Source organism: Papio anubis, chromosome 14 (assembly GCF_008728515.1).
Source record: "Papio anubis isolate 15944 chromosome 14, Panubis1.0, whole genome shotgun sequence".
In the NCBI taxonomy this organism is placed as follows: Eukaryota; Metazoa; Chordata; class Mammalia; order Primates; family Cercopithecidae; genus Papio; species Papio anubis.
The window spans coordinates 71,043,314-71,059,175 of NC_044989.1; the positions used below are offsets into that span (position 1 = coordinate 71,043,314).

Consider the following 15,862-nt stretch of genomic DNA (forward strand, 5'->3'; position numbering starts at 1 on the left):
GGCGAAAACTCTCTCACTATCATTCCACTATGTGGAGATACAAGGAGAAACCGGTAATCTACAGCCTGGAAAATGACCCTCACCAGAACTCAACCACGCTGACGTCCTGATCTTGGACTTTGAGTCTCCAGAATTATGAAAAATAAATATTTGGTGTCTGACCCACCCCATCCCTGGCCATTTGTTACAGCAGCCTGAACTAATACAACAGTTTTATATGTAATTGAGCCAATATTCTTCCAACAATTTAAAAAATAATCGGCCGGGTGCAGTGGCTCAAGCCTGTAATCCCAGCACTTTGGGAGGCCGAGACGGGCGGATCACGAGGTCAGGAGATCGAGACCATCCTGGCTAACACGGTGAAACCCTGTCTCTACTAAAAAATACAAAAAACTAGCCGGGCGAGGTGGTGGGCGCCTGTAGTCCCAGTTACTCGGGAGGCTGAGGCAGGAGAATGACATAAACCCTGGAGGCAGAGCTTGCAGTGAGCTGAGATCCGGCCACTGCACTCCAGCCTGGGCAACAGAGCAAGACTCTGTCTCCAAAAATAAATAAATAAATAAATAAATAAATAAATAAATAAATAAATAATCCATTAAATCTCTTTTGTCAATAACGAGAAACTTAGCATGTTTAACTCCCTGCTGCTCCAAATTATTGTTTATAATATACATATATTCTAATAACTACTTTTTAAACATTTGCATTGAGTTGGTTAAATTAATGAAAAATTAGACTTAGCAATACATTTATTTGGTTTCATTGCTTGCTACCTTATTCTAGTCACATGTCTTTCTCCTTCTTGAGTGATTCACTTATATACATTTTCCAATCCACTGGACACATGATTGTCTAATTTTTTTCAAGCGGTGGGCTTGGGATCCTTCCATGTTTAGACATGTCTTTATGTTCTCATCTATGATAAATAACATTCAACCTGCTATTGATGGTTTATGCCTCGTGTTTACATATGGCAGTGTTTTTCATCACTAACAAAAAAGGTTTCTTGACTTAAAGTGCTCCCTTTTCATAACTGACTGATCTTTTTGATAAATGGTATATTAATAGAGATTTCCTTAACCCTTCTCCTGCTTCTTGCAGTAACTCAGTGGCATTGAGGACAATGTGTTCTACTTTCTCAGCTTGGTCTTCTTTTAAGCTACTAAATTGTGATGTGATTTTTCTCCATGCTTACTCTTAACACAATGAGATCCCTATCCAGATTAGAGTTGGCTCCTGTCAGAGATGTGCATCCCCCTGTGCAAAGGCACAAATGAAGAGAAAAGGAACATTTTCTATTTCTTATGGTTACATTTTGCCAGATTTGAGATCTAGCTATCTGGGTGGCAGTGGTGGAAACCACAATAACTTGGCTGAAAGTTTCTTTTTTCATGTTTATCTAGGTAGCCGGGATTAGGGGGGCCACAGCGCCCTTCCTTGATCCTATGTGGATTCTGGTGCTTCACATCGCTGACTCTTCCTCACTTCCTCATTACTTAGATCTTGCAAACAGGGTCTGGCAGTGTGAACCCCAGCACTCTGCTCACTGTTCTTGAAACCAGAAGGGGTCTCCACCACACTTTCCTGATGGTCTCTCTGCCACTCTCACTGCTCCCTCCAAGTAGGAGCTGCCTCAGCTATGGGTCCTTCCCACTTCTTCTCCAGCCCGACTTCCCTTTCACATGTAGTGAATTGCGGGTTTCACTTCCTGCAGTTTCCATTACCTGTGGCCAACCGGGGTCCAAGAAAATTAAATGGAAAATTCCAGAAATAAACAATTCATAAGCTTTTGTTGTTGTTGTTGTTGTTTTTGAGATGGAGTCTCACTCTGTCACGCAGGCTGGAGTGCAGTGGCACAATCTCAGTTCACGACAACCTCTGCCTTCCAGGTTCAAGCAATTCTCCTGCCTCAGCCTCCTGAGTAACCTCCCAAGACTACAGGTACTCACCACCACACCTGGTTAATTTTTGTATTTTTAGTAGAGATGGGGTTTCACCATATTGGTCAGGCTGGTCTTGAACTCCTGACCTCAGGTGATCCACTCGCCTCGGCCTCCCAAAGTGCTGGGATTACAGGCGTGAGCCACCACGCCTTAAATTGCGTGTTTGTTCTGAGTAGTGCGTTGCAATCTCTCATCATCCCACTTTGTTCAGTGCTATCCACCTGGGGCATGAATAACCCTTTGTCAGTGTATTCACGCTGTCTACACTACCTGCCCATTAGTCACTCAGTAGCCGTCTTGGTTATCAGATTGGCTGTAACAGTATCACCATGCTTGTGTTCAAGTAATGCTTATTGTACTTTTATTACAGCACATTGTTATAATTGTTCTAATTTATTGTGACTCTCTTACTGTTCCTAATTCATAAACTTTCTCAGAGGTATATACGTATAGGAAAAATCATAGTGTGTATAGGGGTCAGTGCTATTTAAGGTTTCAGGCACCCACGGGGGGGTCTTGGAAAGTATCCCAAGCAGATATGGGGGGACTGCTGTCTTTGAGCTGGAGAAATTTCTTAATGTTTCTGGCAGATAGAGGGCACTCTGCTCCTATGTTTGTTTCCCTTTAGTCATAGTGCAAACTTAGGAAGAGTTCAGCTTGTGGGTTTGCGTGAACGGCGCGATCTCGGCTCACCGCAACCTCTGCCTCCTGGGTTCAAGCAATTCTCCTGCCTCAACCTCCCAAGTAGTTGGGATTACAGGGACCCACCACCACACCCGGCTAATTTTGTATTTTAAATAGAGACGAGGTTTCTCCACGTTGGTCACGCTGGTCTTGGCGTGACAATCTTAACCTGTAGCAAGCTTTATAAAGTGGTGTCAGCAGATTGACTATTGTCCTTGACCTGATCAATGCACACAGCTGTGACAGCACAGAGAGGTCATGTTTCTTACAGGTGGATTCCTGGGTGACTGCAGCAAGGGAGAAACTGATGGCTTGGGGGCACCCGAGGGGCTGGGTTCCTTGTTTCCAAGTTTACAGGAGCCTTGGAAACTTCAGGATACCTGGATGCAAGAGGAGGAAGAGGGGCTCTACCCTTGGATACAGGCAGTCTGGAAAGCAGACCTGCCCAGAACAGTGGGCCTCAGAGTGCTGGTGGGGACTGCTCTTGGGCTCAGGGCACCCGGCAGTGAGCAGCGGTGGAAACAGCCAGGGCCTGGTTACCTACAAGACTTTAGCTGAACTTGGGATTCACCACATATTAACCTGTGGCCAAGAAAAGTCTCCTTAATTCATCTGTAAAGTAAGTAGTAATAACAGAATCACCCTCTGGGTTTTATGGGGGTTCAGTGGGGTGCGATGCATGAGACACTTAAACAGCACCTGCCACGTATGTGTAGATGCTTAAGGAATACTGAGCTCCTAAAGTAGTTTTTGAATAAAGAGGAGCCAAATGCTCTCTTTCCTCTTTTCTCTCTTCCTTTCTCCCCACCTAGTCTCTGTATTCCCCTTTCACCCCTTGGGGTGACTTCTTAGCCCTCTCCAAGACTCTCACTCTGGCTCAACACCCTTTTCCATTCCAGCCTATAGATCTGCCACTGCTGCTGCCCTGCAGGGCCATCCACGTGTATGTTTGTGCAATGCTCCTCCCCTATCCTAACCCACCTAAACTTAGCTTCCTCCACAGACCTGTTTCAAATTCACATGGCCTTTTCCTTTTCAGGGGAGTCTAGTATTTTATAACCACCCTTCCCAAATCAGAATACAAGTAGACACATGTTCAGGTTTCCACGTGTGAGAAATGGCCTCAAGGGTACAATTTTCTAGCACGGTCCATGTTTCCACAGGGCCCCCTTTCTGACTTCTCCCCTGGAAGCCAGGAGAGCTGAGGAGCCGACAGAGATGGGGCACACACACTGGGAAGCCAAGCACATTAGATTTACTCGGGTCATATCTGCAGGTGAGGTGACAGCACACACATACAGAAATTCACGGGCAGAGATGCCACCCCAGCATCACCGTCAGACACCAAAGCAGCAGGAGGGCTCAGGAAGTGGCTTTGGAAAGTTCTCGTGAAAAATCAAAGGGCAGCTTTGGTGCTCAGAGATTCAAACAGAAAACTATACAAAACCAACCCTTAAATATATATATATTATATGTGTATATATATAAAATTGCAAAATAAAAGCCCAAGAAACTAACCATCAATCTGCACATCAGTGGCTCAAAAAGTGTTAGCATAGAGAAAGGCAAAACCATTTGTGGGGGTGATGCATACTCCAGGGGGACGGCATTTCAGTAGCAGAAAGAGTATTTACATGGAACCCCTATTTGAAACCTCACAATACTAGGAAAAGCTAAACACAGACAATGTATGTACAAGGGAAGACAGTAAGTAGTACTCTTGCGTGACGATTGTCAGACACAGACATTTCACTGAAACCATCCATAGCTTTAGAGAACACTGCACTCTATCTAGACTGGGTTCCTGCTAGCCTACACCCCAGCCAGGCAATCTCAGGCTCTGGAACGTATGTTCTCCCCCACTTGGCCTCTTCCCAGAGAGGGCAAACACTGGGATGTTGGTTGCAGCATAAATTGCAGGAATTTAAAGGTGGAGCAGTCCTCGGGTATCAATCAATCACCCACAAAGCAGGACCAACAGGTGTGAGGTGGAGTGGAAGTGTGGGGGTGGGGTTCCCTGAAATATATTCCCATTTTATAATGTGTTTTAAGTGTGGCCCCTCTGCCCTTGGTCCAATTGCCATCCTCCTTCTGATTCACTTTAAAAGGGGAGATCTGGCCTTTGGGTTTTTAAACATTATATAGGATAATTTGCTGGGGGAGAGAAGAGTTTAGGATCTTTCTACAGTTATTCTCCCACCACCCCCCAAACTCTTACATTTTCTTTAAACTGCCTAGAGATAAGTAATTTGCCGATCACAGCTGGCCTCAGTTCGGGACACAGTGGGTGAGGAGAGGAGCCCAGGACCTGACTCTATTAGAAAACCGCCAGTGCTTTCTCACACTGAGCCTCGGACTCCAGCTCTGCGTGAACCCCTCCCCTGCATCAGTAGTGATCATTTCTCCCCCATCTTCAGGCCACAATTTCCCGTAGCAATGACGCAGCTTTTGGAAAAATCTAGAAGGTAAGCGGCACTAAATATCAATATAGCCAAACGTAATTGTCACCTAAGAATGAACCAGTGCGGCCCATTGTTTCTGTGTATATAAGAACACTCCCAACTGGAGATTCTTCCTAATTGTTCCTAAGACGAAACGCCTACATTCTCAAGGGAACTGTCTCTATAAAAATGATGAAAGGTGTTCTCCACTAAAGGACACCCCACTGAAGTCCCCACACTTCTTCCCGGTGAGTGTGGCTGCTCACTGTGAGAGGTAAAGGGATGTTGGGCATGCCTTGGTAACCGAGCTGTGTGTGGCCTCTCATTTATGATAGAAAGTGTGCCACATCTGAATAGGTTAGTGAGACACGGCTTCTGGAAGTAATTACACTCTGTGTATGCTTTCTTATATTATGCTGCAAGTGGAAATGTGCACAGATAACCAATGTGCACATTTCATGAGTTTAGAGTCACTTACAGGCCTCTTACTTCTTGTATTAAACTATCCCTTTCAGAACAGATGTGAAACAGATGATAGGCTGCCCCATTAGCTTTCAAATTGTAGGGTGCCCTGTCCTTTCTGTGGGAGTGGAGAACTTAAATTGAGCCTCTCCCTCATTTCTTCTCAGACTCTTTGAGTGCTAAGATCTTAGAGAGTTCAACTGAGCTCAAGTGATGAGAGAGAATGTAAAAAGACCTGTTTCCTCTACACTCAGAGTCAACTGCAACTGTGCCAACCAACTCTAGAGTTTCTGCTGACCCGCATGTGTAAAATGAGTAAGGGGCAAATGTTCTCTCATTTGTTCAGTAGTCAAGAACTGATTACCCTTGTTCCAAAACTAGAACATAAAATTCATACATAAGAAAAAACATGTTAGCCAGCATGGTGGCTCACACCTGTAATCCCAGCACTTTGGGAGGCCGAGGCAGGTAGATCACCTGAGGTCAGGAGTTCAAGACCAGCCTGGCCAACATGGTGAAACCCCATCTCTACTAAAAACACAAAAATCAGCTGGGTGTGGTGGCAGGAACCTGTAATCCCAGCTACTCGGGAGGCTGAGACAGGAGAATTGCTTGAAAAACCGGGAGGCAGAGGTTGCAGTGAGCTGAGACTGCACTACTGCACTCCAGCCTGGGCAACAAACAGCAAAGCTCCGTCTCAAAAAAAAAAAAAAAAAAAAACAAAAACAAGAAAAAACATGTCATTCAGACCTATGGGTAAGGCTGTGTGTCTATCCTACATATACCTTCACGGAAAAATTGAAAATTATTTTTAGACTTTCAGAGGCTAATCATGCTGTTGGGGAAATGGTTCTTTCAAATCCATGGCAATCAAAGAAGTGGATTTATAGCATTTTCCCCCACACTGGCAGTAGCCCTGCTACAACAATGCCAAACATCTGAATGACTGTCTTGCCATGTCACCATAAGCAAGTGACAGTGTCATCCACAGGGAATGGGATTCAAGTTCAGTCTACATGCACCAGTGGCAGAGCACAGTGCTTTACAGTGGGGTTCTTACTATAAGAACTTACTGCTCTTCATCCAATTTCCCCCAAGTCCTTTAAAAAGAACTTATCTGTTCACAGAGGAAGAACCCTGTTTTAGTTATAGGAGAGTTAAGGGGGGTCAACTGGCCAAAGTAGGACAGTTACTTGGATCGCATGCAGGCCAGGAGGCTCTTAGGGAGTTCAGATCTGGGCTAGAAGGTGTCTCTTTCTGCCATTTGGGGGGGAAGGTCACATGGTATGGATGGGTCTCCCACGCCACTGTTGGGTGCAGCCAACACTGTGCAGGGAGTCGTTGGAGCCAAGCCTGTCTCTGTGAAACCACTAATCCTTCTTGTCCTCTCTCCTCCTGCCTGCCTTCCGATGGAAATAAGCTCAGAAACCTCTCCACTTCCCAGCTCAGCCAGCCACAGAGCAGCACACTGGTTCAAATGTTACCCTTTCCTCTGGCATATCCAGGCACAGTGGCTCAACCAGACATGAACCTACTGCCTGCCAAATCTGAGTTCTTGAATACACATTTTCTCCAGTCAGATATTGGTCAAAGTTTTCAGCCAACTCTTATCCAGAGCTGAAGAAAATGGCCTTTCCTTTCTAATAGCCTGTAGATTTGTTTGGACCACATGTCTGTTTCTGTAGCATTTGGTGCATGTCCTCAAGCCTGGAGCTAAGTGTGCCACATTCTACACAAGGGAAGAAACGGCAGGATGGCTGGACACTTCTCCCAGCAATTCTGCACCAAGACAAAATAAAACTGGAAACATAAGCTCTTTGAATGCTCCCCTCTCCTTGTTGAAAATCTCTCTTAAGGTGTTTTATCCAAAGATTTTTATGGAAATAAATTTTGTGTTGGAAACTTACTATTTGCTGTAGAGGAAACATTGTGTAAAGCAGGCCATCAACTATGTTTTAGTATTGACATTTCAAAAAGGCCTCATAGCTCCCATGCCACCATCCCATGCCCATCCAGTCCAGTCTCCATTCAGCCACCAAAGGGATTTTCCTAAAATGCAATTCTGATGCTGACTCTATCCTGATTTAAAGGCTTCAGGGGCTCCAAACCCCTTATATGACAAGTCTAACTCCTCCACACTTCCTACCAGTTTCCTTAGGATTCAGCACTGCCTACCTGTGAAGGGACCCCTCAACCCCCGAGCTTCCACGTCATGCTCTGGCAATGCCACATTGCTCAGTGGAACCCATCATGGCATTTCATGCATCCACACCTTTGCACACATTCTTCCCTCATCGTGGCTTGCCCTGCCAACCCTTTCATTCTACTGGAAAATTTCTCTTTGTTTTAAAACCCTAACAGCCATTGCTTCTCTCAGGGTTTATCTGGTCCCCAAGATAGTTAATTGTTGCTTCCTTATGCCACCTTGGTACCCTTGCCTGTTTTGCAATTTGTCTATACACCTCCTATGCTCATGAACTTCTTGAGGGCAGGAACTATGCCTATCCTCATGCCTGGCCCTTGGCTTGACCCAAGCTCAATGCATGTTTTTGGAATGCATGAGGAATGAACCAACTGATAGGTTTCATCTATCAATAGAAAGTGGGCCATGGCATAAATTCCAAAAATAATGCTGCAGCAAGACTCCATCCAACATTTCCACTAAGTGAGGCCTCATTGTCAAGGGAATAAAGAGAGTGTGTTGAATGCAGAAGCAATCAACATCACTCCTGAGGTACAACTCGCACACGAATTGCTGCATCAGAGGTCGTGTTCACCATTCTCACAACATTGTTTGCCACTTATTATTCTAGTCATAATGATGGCTCTCTTTCAATGTCAGCATAATGCCTGGTGCTCGGTGGATCCTTAACAAATGCCACGAGAGGATAAATGAATGTGAAATATACTTTTTAAAAGAAGGCATCAAGGGATTGGCTTTTAAAGGCATTTCCCATATGACAGATTTTTCTGAGGCATCAGTGGGTTGTCCCTCCTAAAATCTGACCCAATCAGGAAGTAGAACACAGATGGAGCCTGGGGTAGCAGTTAGGAATCTGCACTAGAGAGACACAGTGTCGGGTTTACCTTGGTACTAGGTCAGTTTCCTTCCTTCTCGAGAAATAGCCAACTATGGATGGTATTTCCTGCCCCGACCAGAAGGCTCTTGCCTATCCTTTGTCAGAGGCACACAGTAGCATCACCACAGTCCACATTGACCAGGAACTTCAAGTGCACTGATGACGATGAGCAGAGGGAGTTCCCTACCTTTGCTTCAAGTGCTAACATTATGCAATGGAGACCAGTCATAGAGACAAGTCCTGGATGAAAACCACCTCCCCTGAGGATTAAAGTTGTCTGGTCACCATAGCTGTTAAGAGCAAAGGCTCTGGACTCAGATTGACCTGGATTCAAATCCAGAATACAGATCTTTCTAGCCAAGTCAGCTGGGACAAGTCAATTATCTTTTTAGGGGGTCAATTTCCTCACCCACAAAATGGGAATGATCTTACCCACCTCAAAGGATTACTGTGAGGGTTAAAGGATGTAATGTATGTGAAGCCTGCACAGTGTCTATAGATAGTAAGTGCTCAAAAGTGGGAAACTATGATTAAGAACTTTCAAAAATATTTTCACAATAGTCAGATGAAAAGGAAAAATATTCTTTCAAGACACTGTGCTTTTAAGAGAATGGATTGTCTAATTTTTAGGAGCCAACAATGCTCATTAATCAATGCCCCACAGAAGAACATGAGAAGACAGTGGTGGCATTTAAAACGATAACTGTGGCCATTACCAGGCCCCAGGATGGACAGATAGGGACAGGGACAGGGACACCCAGCATTTCTCTGAGAGCTGGTGTAAAAGGATTAATCCTGAAGGGCTCATTTCTGATTCTCCTCTGCTGGACCTAGAGTGACTCAGAGTTGGAACCTCAGAGGGTGCAAATCAAGGTGCCAAGAGTAAGATGCCAGTTTCGGTCTTCAAGCAAGTGTTTCTGGGGGTGAGGGAAGGTCAGGGGACACCTTACTGCAGGACAGGAGTGAGGCAGGTACAGTGCATTGCTCCAGGTGTCATGCAAAGCTAGAAAGTCATAGCATTCCCTCTGTTGTTTTGATCCTCCTTATACAACCCAAAGCCAACAGAGGATTTCAACTTCCCCAAATTTCTACCCTGAGCATTAAACAACTTTTTCCTATGCTAAATTTGGTTTTAGTTTTGAAGTGCCTGAGACGCACAATACAAAGGGGTCAGGTTCCTGGCCTCTTATGTTGATGAAACCATCCCCAGTCCTCAGCTTACATGGCTTGCCCTTATGCCTGCCACCTCTTACAGCTCTTCCATCCATCATTCAAGAGGTTCCATGAAGAAAGCTCAGGGTTAATGTGTGGGGAAGTACAAGCTAAGCCATCAGCCCTTGGGAACAAAGATTACTTTCTGTTGGAGGGGTCAATTTGGCTGGTTGCTTTGAGCAGCAGGGCAGGGACCCAAAGTGGAAAAGAGAAGAGATTTTTTAATGTAGAGATAGCTCCATCTGCAGGAGATTGGATTCCTGCGAAGAAATGGACCTTACTCAGGGGAAGCCTCGACCTGTCTGATTTAGTCTGAGCCTGTAAGAGATCACGGCCCATTTCTGGCCTTCTTGCTCTAGGCTCAGATTGGTGGGCAGCATCCAAACAAAGGCGGCCCACAACTAGGCAGTGTTGTGTAGCAGAAGGAGCACTGGACTGGAAGTCAGGAGACCTGAATTCGAGTGCAGGCTCTGCCGCTAACTAGCTGTGTGACCGTTGGCAAGTCACCTGATTTCTCTGGGGCAACGGTAAAACGAAGGGTTGGTCGGGCGATCTCTAAGTTCCCCTTCCGAGTGTGGTCCAGGGTCCTATTCTATCCCTCCTTGGCCCTGTGCTTGCAGGGACAGAGATGGGAGAAGGGAAGGGGAGGAGAGAGAGGAGGCAGGAGGGAGCCCACGAGTGTCGTGAATCAGGACTCCACTTTCTCCTTCTTTTTGCTCTTTTTCAGGAAGGAGGGGGTTCGGAATTTCTTTTTCTTCTTTGAGGGAGACTTGGAAGGTGAGCCCTCTGGGGACATGGGGCCGCTGGTGACCGACTCGGTTTTGTCCTTAGAGGTATCAACATCCGTGTCAGCACTGGTGGTCATCTGGCTCAGGCCTTTGCTGAGGATTTCCTCTGCCATCTGCTCCTCCTCCCTCCCGTTGACCACCACCCCTTCCGGCTGGGTTGTTTCGGGCTCTGTGGTGGTGGCTTTGCTTGTTTCTGTCTTCTTAGTACCTTCTAGAAAAAGATCAGAAGATAGGACCGTAAGATTTCATTCAGGTGACAGCTTCCACCTGGGGCTAACAGAACCATTTCTAGGGAATTCTATAAAGTCAATCCAGAGCGAGGGGAGGGCCAGCCTGATGTTGAGGGATGGCTTCCAGAGACAGATGGAAGGACTGGGTTCTGATCTGCACCCTCTTCCCTGTGGCCTGTCCTGGGAACACCCCCTTGCAGGCTGGCAGCTCTGGGCTCTTCTCTATAAATTTAGATGGATATTAATGTCTGAATGTGGCAGGGGGCCCAGCTGGGGTCCAGCTCAGTTTTTGTAGGCAAGAAAGAAGAAACAGACACAGAGGAAGGAGAAGGCGTAAGGTGTACAGCTTGGTGGAGACATCTAAGACTTGTTGTAACCAGTTCAGATTCACCAATAAACATATGGAAATTACATGTTCTCAAACCCATTTCATTTTCTACACCAGTGAGGAACTCCAAGAAATAAGGAGAATATCTTCCCAGTAGGCAGAGGGAGAGTGGAATTCCTTACATAACATGGACCCCGTATTTCCCAGACATGTTAGTCAAAACGGGAAGACCCCTGGTCAGCCCATTCTAGCAGCCACTGGGGCCCCCAGGTCTTTATTCCACCTGGGAATCTGTTGGGATCGCTGGCATATTCAAGGCCAGAGTTGCTCAGGCCCCAGAAACCAAACCCTCCTTCCACCCTTTCTCCCCCTTCCCACTCTCACTCAACTTTGCTTCCACGCAACCTTTCAGATGCCTGGATGGGGTGAGAGTCAGGGAGATTGTAAAACCACAGACTGAAAAGTAGAAAGCAAGGTAAATATCATCTGATGCCCCTCCTCCCTGCTGTACAGCTAAGAAGGCTGAAGAACGCAGTACCATGGTGGGTATACCTCGGCTTACCAACTTCCGGTTCAGTTTCTTCTCACCATGAGAACTGAAAGGAGTGTGTGTGAGTGAGCATGTGTGAGGGTGTGCAAGTGTGTGTGTGAGGGTGTGCAAGTATATGTGTGAGTGAGCGTGTGTGAGGGTGTGCAAGTGTGTTTGTGTGTGTGTGTGTGAGTGGGCAGGTTGTGTGTGGTGTGTGTGTGTAAGTTTGAGTATGCAAGTGAGTTTGTTTGCCATGAGTGTGTGTGACTGAGCATGTGTGTGATGTGTGTGGTGTGAGCATGTGCAAACCAGTGTGTGTGACAGTGAGTGGTATATGAGTGTGGGAGTGAGCGTCTACAAATGTCCTTGTGTGTGCAAGTGTGTGTGAGTACACATGAGCATATGCAAGGGTGTGAATGTGAGTAAGCATGTGACACACCTGTGTGGTGCGTGTGTGATGGGCACATATGAATGCAGTGTGTGTGTGTTGCCACATCACAAGAAGGAACCCGGCGTGCTGGGGTGTATGAGATCGTGGGTGATGCGGAAGGTATAGTCAGTGTTACAGAGAGAGTGAGTGAAGGACGCGGTATTAGGAAAAGCCTGGGATCCTAACAGGGGTGAAGTCTGGGGAAGTGCATGGTTATATGGAGGATGGGACAGAGTGGGGTAACTTGTGGACAGTTAGAGTGGACTAGTGAACTACCTGGGCCAGATCTCCCTGTAACAAAGTCTTCGTAACTCCTGACACTGCTAGGCAAGTCAAAGTGCCCCTCCAGACCACTGTGGAGCACCAGCTCCCTATTGGTACCAAAGACTTTGGCCACTGCTCCCAGTCTTCCCACTGCCCAGCCCATGTCCTGTCATCCTCATCCAGCCTCCTCTCCCATTCTGCCACGTAATCCTGTGGCCATCACCTGGCAGTACTCTTGAGTGCCATAAACCAGGCTGGACACAACCATCTCTCTGTCCACTCTCCTATTCCCACTTCGCCTGCTTTTTGCCATATCAAGCTGCCGGTCCCTGGACCTCTCACTGTCATCCCAGCCCGTTCCCCTCTGGAAGGCCCTTCACTCTCCTCTGTGTCCCCAGCCTTCACTCCATATAATGAATTAGCTTGAGTGTTACTTCTTCCTTCAAGTCTCTCCTGATCCTCATTCCCACTTCCAGGTAGTTTATCACTCCTTTCTTTCTGCCTCTGCTTTCTAAACTTCCATCCTAGCAACTTCAAAATGATCACGCATTTTTTTTTTCCCCTGAGACGGAGTCTTGCTCTGTCACCCAGAGCTGGAGTGCAATGGCGGGATCTCAGATCACTGCAATCTCTGCCTCCCAGGTTCAAGCAATTCTCCTGCCTCAGCCTCCCAAGTAGCTGGGATTACAGGCGCCCACCACCACGCCCAGCTAATTTTTGTATTTTTAGTACAGATGGGATTTTGTCATGTTGGCCAGGATGGTCTCGAGCTCCTGACCTCTTGATCCGCCCACCTCGGCCTCCCAAAGTGCTAGGATTACACGCGTGAGTCACTGCGTCCAGCCCACACTTGTTTTTTATGCCTATCTCCTCCCCCTTCTAAACTGAAATAAATTAGGGCAAAACTGTGTCTAATGACCTATGTTACTAGCTCACAGAAGGCACTAGAAAAGGTCTGTGGAATCCATGAATGGTTGAAGGCATGAGCAAATAAATGAATATGTGGATGGATTTATTCTAACCAAGCTAATACCATCACCTAATCTTTTCTTGTCTATCCCAGCCTGAGCCTTCTAAGCTGAACTGGATCCATTCATGTAAATGAGCACCAGCCTTGAGTGCTAGCCTTTGTCTCCTATACCTACTGCTCTGGTCTTCCCTCTCATCTTCCTTGGCTCTCCATGGCTCTGCAACTTCAACCTAGACCCTCACTGCAGGGCCTTCACTTGAATGACACATTAGGATGCATTTCTCAAGCTTGACCCTTGGCGCTGTCCTCTGAGATGGTTTGGGCACTTGCCTTCTAGCTCCATGAAGACAACTATGGATAAGAGGGGCTCCCACTTTCTGTCCAAGTGTCATTTCCTGCCTGGTAGCAACAAGTATCCTCGCTCCAATGGCATCCTTCAACCATGCCCCTCATCCGTGTCCCTTTGCCCATACCTGCTCTGCTGTCAACCTAAGCAACAGCCTCAGTCCCTGGTGTGTGTCTAGTTTAGGAGAGCAACACTCAAGGTTCTTCTCACCATGTAGAAAGTGGGGGCGACAGATAGTGCATCTGCCATGATTCAGAGAGGTTCCACATCATGAATTGTTTGAGGAGTCATGACACATGGAAAATGAGGATTAGAGGAGCCAGGTTCCTAACTAAGGTCATTACTCCCTCAACTACAGAGTCAGAGACCACTGGAGGGTTCCACTGGCCAAGAGAAGGGACAGGGCTCCAGAAATCAACATGTGTTAGGCCCCTGGAAAGTACTGAGGACAGGCTCTGATAGCCTAGACCCCTCCTCTGTCAACAGGTTGAAGACCAGGCTGGGAGAGGCCCCAGGAACTAGGGTCAGATGGGAACTCACCTTCTAGCCTCTTCTAAGAAGAACCTCTGACTTTGTCTCCTGAATGAGGGGAACTTGGAGCTCTGGGAATAGGGGATATTCTGGGAGTGAGTAGAGTGGGGCAGAAGTTGGAAAATGGGGGCTGTGTCCAACGATGGTGACTGGAAAGCTGGGGGAGAGACAGGAGGCATTGGGAGAACAGGTGGCAGGAGCAAGACTAGACTCGGAAGTCAGGGCCCACACCCAGACCCTGTGGGTTGGGAGACAAAGGACTAAAAGGCTTCTAGAGGCTGGAAGAGGAAGGGGGCTTCTGTGGGAGGCGCAGAGCTGGTTTGGACACTCTGCCTCTCCAACTTGATTTCTCACTAGCCCACAGCCTCCAACCACTGGCTGTCTCTTGGCCACCAACGAACATGTGGTGGTTAATTTTAATGCGTCAACTTGACTGGCTAAGGGATGCCCACATAGTTGGTAAAACAATATTTCTGGGTGTGTCTGTGAGGGTGCTTCTAGAAGAGATTAGCATGTTTTGGCGGGGGGATGGAATTTCGCTCAACCTCTGCCTCCTAGGTTCAAGCGATTCTCCTGCCTCAGCCTCCCGAGTAGCTGGGATTACAGGCGCATGCCACCATGCTCAGCAAATTTTTGTATTTTTAGTACAGACAGAGTTTCACCATGTTGGCCAGGCTGATCTCAAACTCCTGACCTCAGGCGATCCATCAGCCTCAGCCTCCCAAAGTGCTGGGATTATAGACATGAGCCACCGCGCCCGTCCAGGATTAGCATTTGAATCAGAAGTCTGAATATAGAAGATCTGCCCTCACCAACATGTTTGGACACCATCCAATCTGTTTAGGGCCCCGTCCAGGATTAGCATTTGAATCAGTAGTCTGAATATAGAAGATCTGCCCTCACCAACATGTTTGGACACCATCCAATCTGTTTAGGGCCCTCTCACATAGAACAAAAAGGTGGAAGAAGGACAAATTCTCTCTGTTCTTGAGCCGGGACACCCATCTTCTCCTGCCCTCAGGCTTAGAGCTCCTGGTTCTCAGTTCTCAGGCCTCAGGCTCAGACTGAGTTACACCACTGGCTGTCCTGTTCTCCAGCTTAGAGACAACATACTCTTCAGCCTCCACCATCACATGAGGCAATTCCCCTAGGGAGTCTCTTCTTATCCCTCTACATATCCTGTTGGTTCTGTTTCTCTGGAGAAGCCTAATACAGTCCCCTTCCAGGAATGCCAGCTCCCCCAGCTTCCTAGGCACCACTCCTGCACAACCCATTCCACTCCTCTCTGCCGCTCCAAGCATGTCCCTATCCAAGGTCTGGCTCAAGCCACACTGTATCTGGACAGCTTCCCCTGACATTGGACAATGAGCTCGCCTTCCTCTAAACCCACTGCTCATATATTCATTTTACACTTGCATGTGTCATTTATCTTTTTTTCTTTTGAGAGTCTATTCATCACCCAAGTACACTGTTCATGACAGAAACTCTGTCTTTTACTTCTCTGACAATCATCATGCAGCTCAGTGACAACATGTTCAAGCCATGTTTACTGCTGCTGACGTTTGTCAAGTGAGGCCAGATTGAAGGCTCAACAGAGGGTGCCTTGCATCAGCTCAGCAGCTGG

The 15,862-nt window shown here is 47.0% G+C and overlaps 1 protein-coding gene across 4 annotated transcripts in view; it reads right to left on the bottom strand.

Annotated features, from left to right (window-relative positions):
• Positions 1 to 3,865: 3,865 nt before the first annotated feature.
• The window catches only part of ADD2 (adducin 2), a 112,765-nt gene continuing 100,768 nt past the window's right edge, over positions 3,866 to 15,862 (bottom strand). For all 4 annotated transcript variants that reach the window (XM_003908786.4, XM_003908787.5, XM_009184384.3 and 1 more), the window contains exon 16: positions 3,866 to 10,821. In XM_003908786.4, the coding sequence (XP_003908835.2) occupies positions 10,511 to 10,821 (311 nt within the window). In that variant the 3' untranslated portion in view covers positions 3,866 to 10,510. The remainder of the gene's footprint in view (positions 10,822 to 15,862) is intronic.